At 37.8% G+C, this 7,012-nt stretch overlaps 1 protein-coding gene across 2 annotated transcripts; it reads right to left on the bottom strand.

Moving 5' to 3' along the window:
• Nucleotides 1-217: 217 nt before the first annotated feature.
• Nucleotides 218-5,340, bottom strand: LOC127800566 (uncharacterized). Of its 2 annotated transcripts, XR_008022830.1 has the most exons (7): nucleotides 5,108-5,340; nucleotides 4,685-4,817; nucleotides 4,395-4,498; nucleotides 1,869-2,040; nucleotides 1,552-1,692; nucleotides 455-1,475; nucleotides 218-335 (listed from the first exon to the last, which is right to left on the bottom strand). XR_008022830.1 is itself a non-coding variant. In XM_052335258.1 (6 exons), the coding sequence occupies exons 1-6, from the start codon at nucleotides 5,155-5,157 to the stop codon at nucleotides 531-533; spliced, it is 1,545 nt and encodes a 514-aa protein (XP_052191218.1). In that variant the 5' UTR covers nucleotides 5,158-5,339; the 3' UTR covers nucleotides 218-530. The 2 variants fall into 2 exon arrangements, 1 of the variants encoding a protein (XP_052191218.1); XM_052335258.1 differs by having other exon boundaries at nucleotides 218-1,475; nucleotides 5,108-5,339.
• Nucleotides 5,341-7,012: the final 1,672 nt, after the last annotated feature.

The following is a 7,012-nucleotide window of genomic DNA, read 5'->3' as shown; positions in this document are numbered from 1 at the left end:
TAATGAAAACCAAGAATATGTAAGCATACATTACATAAACCAAACAAGGCGTAAGTTCTAAAGTAGTTCATCTCCACAATCGGATTGCCAATGGCATTAAATCCAATTAATTAAGCTAACCAGATTTATGAATTCAGTAGTTGCTACGCCCTTAATCATAAATTTTGTTCCACGGCATTGTGAACAAAGAAAAAGGAAGACGAAAATGGGCAAGGAATAGATCAGAAAAGAAGCTTTATTTCCAAGACACAAGGATTTTTTATACATCAAATGAACAAGAACTGCCTGGCAACGCATTTCCACCATCCCCGCGGATAACACACCCCCTCATTTTCCTGGACACAGAAGCAGCCATGACGCACAAACTTCTATCTACTTAAATGTTTAATCACCTAACTTTGCAGATGAAAATGTAAAGGACATGGGAAGAGACCAATATAAGAAAACCGCTTACCATAGCTAAAAAGCATGCGATTGATGGGAGATATATCGAATCAAAGCTAGTGAGGGGATCGGGAATGATCTGCAAATCAATGGACTCCAGATCCAGGAACTGAATCTTGTCGTCCAAACAAGTTTGGGTATGACAAGTATGATTCATCATCCATAGAGGTCAATCTCTGAGGAGGGTGATGGGCAGGGTCGAGATGAGGACCTTCACGATCATATTCCACTTTGGGATCTTCATACAAAGGTGGACTAGACACCTGCTTCACCAGGGGATTTTCCAGATGTTGATGTGGCGTGGAAGGATTTGAAATGTCCACGGTATCAGTTAACGAGCTTGAGTGAGATAGATGTGGTTCTGGTTCATTCATTCCAACAGACTGGTATGTATCTGAATGAAAGGGATTTTCGATGCTATCCTCAGGAATCTCCTCACTCTTTTTCTTAACAAGTTCACTTATTCTGAGATGAGCAAGGCTAGCTGCTGATCTAGCAGCAGCTGCAGCACGCTCAGCTGTATCAGCAGCAGCCTGAGCCGCAGCCAACACGTCCTGCAAATCATCAATGACGTCACTTTTCGTCCTTGATGGGGGCACAGTAGGTTGACTTGGTCCCATAGAAAATGTTGCAGAAGATGTTGATGGGGGAGCTATGAATGGCAAAAATTGTTTATTTTCCGTTGAACCAAGAGGAATTTTGGGTGATTCAGTACCATCAGGTACAGACTTCTCTACAAATGTTTCAGCAGGCTCCAAGTGTGGTTTGTATGATGAACTTCCATTTGCATCTGAATCTACTGCTGATCCAAGATTGACTTCTGGGAAAGGAAGCATTTCTGGTGTTCTAACATTGCCTACACTTGTTTGTACAGGCACCTTAGGAACTTCAGGAAAATCTAATGTTTCAAGGCCAGAGTCTGGATCTGACTGTTCACTGAGGGCTTGTTCTGAGGCAGAGTTCAGTGATTCATCATGTTTTTCCTTTGGAAGAGGCAATTTGGACCCACTGACAAACTGAGTTGGACCATTCTGGCAAAAAGAGGACAAGGATTTAGAATGAAAAGGAAAATGGAACAAGAAGGAAAAAAGGAGAAACAACACTTGCCAGCAAGTCTTCATGAGGCTTCAATAGTTCTGTTTCAGAGGCAGCTGGATCCCAATCCAACTCATGTTCTTCTGCAATTTCCTTCAGCAGCTTCAGTTTCACATCTGGATCAGGAGCACGAACTGATAGCAGTTCTATGAGCTGCAATAAATACAAGAAGAAGAAGACAAAACATTAAAAGAAGAGGAGGGAAAGGCACTTAACTCATAAAATGGGAGCAAAGGAAATGGCCATTACATTAATTCACAGCTAAGTATGAACAAGGAAAAACATTCTCAACCAAGGTAGTAATACAAGATGATAATGAGATATATCACCTGGCGGTTAACACCACATTCAGGCATAAGTTCAGTTGCAGCTGATACAAATTCCTTCCCATATTTGGCAGCAAATAACATTTGAACCTGCAGCAACTCTAGCAGATCTGCACATCTTGGTGCAGCAAAACACACACTAGAAATTGCTTCTTTCAAGTCTAAAGGGCATTCTCTGAAAATCATGCAAGACATACTAAACTAATTTAGAAGCTGAACATGGACTAAAGAAACCAAATGGCTGAGTTAGACATATCAAGGAGCCATGATGAATTGACAAGAAAAAAAGGATGGACAAGAAAAAACTCATCTACAAGAACTATGCAAGCATAAAATAGTTTGGATGCCTGTGAACTGATGTTAGGAAATTCAGAATGACTACACATTGACACAAAGTTAGGAAATAAAAACATAATAAAAAAGTTGCACATCAAACCCCAATAACAACAACATGCCAAGCCTTCGTCACATTATGTGGGATTAGCTATATGAATTCTACATCACCAGTCATTTCTAATGATCTTATCTTCTGTAAAACCCTTATAACTAATATCATATCTAAGTATCTCCCACTAAGTTTTTCTTGATCTTCTTCTACCTCTTTTGGAAGATGTTCCACTCCATCCACTCTACTCACAAGAGCCCCCAATCATTACCAAATCATCTTAATCTTGTCTCACACATCTTATCTTCAGGAGGCACTCTATTCTTATTATGGAGAGCATTGGACCCCATGTGAAATTTTAAGAAGTCATCCACAGATGATATTAACAGATAAAAATATCAAAGACCATTCTATTCTCTTGTCATATTGAATATAGTGTCAGCTAAAATTTTACAAACTTCTTGACATTAAGATCCATAAATTCAGGATCATGTACAAGAATGACAGGAGACAAAAGATCTATAAACCAAAGCACAGTATCCATAGATTACTAACCATACTAATTTTACATTCACAGTTTGCTCTTTCAGTTGACATAAAAGTCAGAAGTGAAACTTTCTCTAATTTGTCATGCTGAGTACAGCCAGTAGAAACTGTCACAAATTTATTGAATTAGAGAACATAAACTGCTTGAAAAACCAGAAAACCAAAATAATCATGTGATATAGGTCTCGTAGAAACAACACGCTGATGCAGCATTAGTATTATCATTTTCATTTCTAAATTCACTTATGTTATGGATTATTCCTCACCAATCAATATAAAGAGGATCAGATCAGATGTCAGCAATCCCCTTAAGTATACTCCTGGACTAAGCTTTTAGTCCCAACAAACTGAGGTCTAGTCTAGTGCCAACTCCTGGTATGTTACAATCTCTATTGAGTTCCTTGCTGCACCAGAACACCTTGCCAAAACAAGTTTGACTGCATGAAGCTTTGATCACAGGCTACCATTCCACCCAGTGTTAAACCTCTTTGATCTAGCTGGCAGCCTGGTACTTGTTCATTTGTTTTTATTCTTCCTGATTTTCCTATACCCAACTAAACACTTTACTCTTCAACAATGACTTCCCACAAAAATAACATATATATAAAGTCATTCACTATAGCTTGAATCAGTCTCTTCTTAAAAGGAGAAGGAGAAAAAGATACACAGAGTTGATATAAACTACAAACAGACACCATGACAAAGCACCTCTCCAATAAATGAAACTGTAAACATTACACAACGTTAGCTAATTATACGTACAGTTACAGCTAAGGGTTCAAGCTGAGGAAACAGCCTCTTTACAACTGGTAAAGCTGTGTACAAAGAACAACCCTTCCCCAATCCTTGCAAAGTAGAACTAGGGATGCTCCTACATTTATCTACCTACTAGATTGCTACCTCTGTTTTTCTGTCCTGTACCTTTTTTCCCCCTCCTCTTGGGCGTAAATACTTTTGCAAAGTCCAGCTAGAAGAACTGTTCACATGCAGAAGCCTGTTGCTGCGCTGTGTGTAAAAACATGGAGGTATTTCCATGGAAGCATTTCTAGGATCCATTCAAAATGTAAGATAGAACTAATATATCAAACAATCTATATAAGAAAAGTCCTTATGGATATAAATACTAGTCAGATGATTCACACAATAGGGCTATGCATACCCATAAATGACCTCAACCTGACCAAAGAAGTGACATCCAAGTCTGCATATGACTGCCAACTTCATTAGTTACCCTTGTTAGCTCATTCACTGCCAAGAATAACCCCCTTGCTTGGAAAATATCTCCACATCTAATCTGAAGCTGCCAAAAACATGACACGGATCTTACATTTGCTAACCTGATTTTGCCACATCCATATATATTTCATTGGACACCTCAACCCTCTGAGTACTCCAAAAAACTTCACATTAGAAGGCAGGAACTTGCGTACACCCTACAGTCAATATTTCCTCCAGCCCAAATTTCTTAGCATATTCTAACTAGTTGTGTGAGGTGAATAAACGATTAGACCAGGAAATAGAATAAGATTTCAGAGCCATAATTAAATTTTAGAACCAATCATAAAACAGAGTTGAGTCGGGATTTTCATTCAGTTCACCTTTGTGCTTCAATTATGGGTAGACGGACAGAAATAAGTTCACAAAATAGCTCAACGATCTCCTGTGCAGCCATCATTTTCTCTTCTCTAATAATATGCTCTACCTGGAAAGCAAATTTAAAATCAATTAAAAGAACAAAAATAAAGAAGAATCTTGTGACCATGATCGAAGGAACTAACTAAAGCCTCTTACAGCTCAACAATTATTCTTCACAGAATTTTTATTCTCCTAATCAATACACGAAAAGATAATCTATCATCCCAAGAATACTAAAAGAAGTAGTCTTTACTCGAATCCGAGCAGTTGCTTCTTGACCAGTCTCAAGGAGTTTGGCAATGTCTCGGCGCATTTGTTTTATTTGAACCTCCCTCCGGTTTCTCAGCAACTTTATGCGTGGGATTGTTAATTTCAGCAAGGTTTTACTGTTAAATTAGGAACACAAAACATAGTTGTCAGAGTCATCAATCACCCACTAATTTCAGCAACATACAACTAACATGGAACCAGAATTCGGACAGATCGAAGCCGTCGCACTAATACCCCGTCTGGTAGGTAAAAGAAATTGGGGGAAATGAAAGTCGATTGAAATTACGACCCTAAAAACTCAAAAAATCGACCAAATCGGATACTCCAAAATTCAAAATTCCTAATCTCGATACTTTTCTGAAGGAAAAGCAAGCAAATACTGAAAGAAAAGTGGAAAAAGGAATACCATTTGGCGGCCTTGAAACCCTTGCTAAAGAATGAATCGAGCATCGACATCGTCTCCAACTTCGAAGCTGTCGGATTACAAAACCTAACAACTACCAATAGATGATCTGGAAGAAAGACAAAGCCAATAAGCTAAGATTTATCAAGAATTTAAGAAAGGCAAGATAATAATTTCAAGAGATTGTCCGTATATGTATATTCGCGTCGCTATATATATATGAGAGAGAGAGCGAGATAGAGATTTGTGACGCGGGTTCCGAAACTTAGGATCGAAGGAGGAAGGTTTTTTTATTTTTATTTTGTGTTAAAACTCATATAACATGTTAAGATTAGGGTTATCAATGTTCGATTTGATTTTTGTTTTTGTCAAAATTATAATCAAATCAAAATTAAATTAATAAAATCAAAACCAAACCATTATTTATTTAGTTTTAAAAATTTAAAACCATAACCAAACTATTCAGTTTCGGTTCGATTTCGATTTAACCATGATTTTTTTAGTTTAATCCATACTAACAAACAAAGACAAATAGCATTCATAATTTTTTTTTATAATTTCACAACAAACAAAGATAAATTCTAATAAAATTACCTTATTCTTGCATAAAGTTACAAAACTTCTTGAATAGAAAATCATATCTCCAAACCTAAAATTGTTAAGATCAATAAATTAATATTTGCATAATTAAATTGTAATTTAAACTAAAAAAATTTAATTACAAAAGTTAATACCTTCATCAACAACATTAATATCTTCTTCGTAAATTGATTACAAAGGAATTGTTTATCTTTTGGTTCTCATCAAATGCACATGCACGAAGCACACTCTTTTACTAATATGAGAAAGTATAGGCAAAGGGCAATTGGCGACTTAATGAATCGTCCCAATTTTCCTAGCATAATCTCATACAAAGCTCTACTGTAGTAAATAATTTAGATCTCATCACCAGAAGAGTATGGGCATTCCTTACAAATTTAGGGATTGTTCAATTTGGGGATTGAACTCAAGGTTTGTCATTTGGAACAAAAAGAGTTGCATAATAACGAAATGAAATTCTATGATTATGATTCTCCTAGCAGTTTTTTAACTGTCAATCGAGAGAATCAAAGAACTAAAAGAAGATAGACCATACTAAGCAAGAGCGGGGGAAGCCGACTGGTCGAGTAAGCGGACGAGCAAGAGAGAGGTAGAGAGCGAGGGCAAGTGCTAGCGAACAAGCAAGAGAGATCAAGGGCGAGCGAGAGCAAGAGAGGCCGAGCCCTAGCGAGAGCAAGAGAGATCCAACGAGGACGAGCAAGAGCAAGAGAGATGCAGAGAGCGAGGGCAAGCGCGCACAAACGAGCAAGAGAAATTAGGCAGCGAGGGTGAGAGAGATTAAGGGCAAGCGAGAGTAAGAAGGGTTGAGCCTTAGCGAGAGCAAGAGAGATGCAGAGAGTGAGGGCGAGGGCGCATGGACGAGCGAAAGGCAGCGAGGGTGAGAGAGAGCGAGAGCGAGGTTGAGAGAGGAAGGAGAAGAGGAGGGGAGAAAGGTTTGCAAGCAAGGCAATTAGGCTAGGGTGGGCTGGGGTGTATATAATATATTATATATATATTCGATTTGGTTCGATTATCCACCATTCGGTTCGGTGTTCAAGTTTTGGTTTTGTTTTAGTGAAAACCATAACCAAACCATACCTATTGAAACAGTGTTCGATTTTTTCCCAAATCAAACTATTACCCAATCAAATGGTTTTTAGCCGCGCTGATTGGTTCAATTTTGGTTCGGTTCCCCATGATTTCGGTTGCAATTGTCATCCCTAGTTAAGATTTGATTAAATTATATTAATTATATCTTTGAGTTTTACAATCCTGAGTTATTTTTTTTATATTATTAATAAATAACCGTCAATTATTTTAAATTGTCAA

Source organism: Diospyros lotus, chromosome 4 (genome assembly GCF_014633365.1).
Source record: "Diospyros lotus cultivar Yz01 chromosome 4, ASM1463336v1, whole genome shotgun sequence".
NCBI classification, from domain to species: Eukaryota; Viridiplantae; Streptophyta; class Magnoliopsida; order Ericales; family Ebenaceae; genus Diospyros; species Diospyros lotus.
This window is presented reverse-complemented; position numbering and strand designations above follow the sequence as displayed.

Coding starts and splice junctions, on each gene's coding strand:
- LOC127800566 (XM_052335258.1), bottom strand. CDS start 5,157: ATGTCGATGCTCGATTCATTCTTTAGCAAGGGTTTCAAGGCCGCCAAA. Junction 4,499..4,684: donor AAGCAACTGCTCGGATTCGA/GTAAAGACTACT, acceptor TTTGCTTTCCAG/GTAGAGCATATTATTAGAGA. Junction 1,693..1,868: donor AATGTGGTGTTAACCGCCAG/GTGATATATCTC, acceptor TATTTATTGCAG/CTCATAGAACTGCTATCAGT.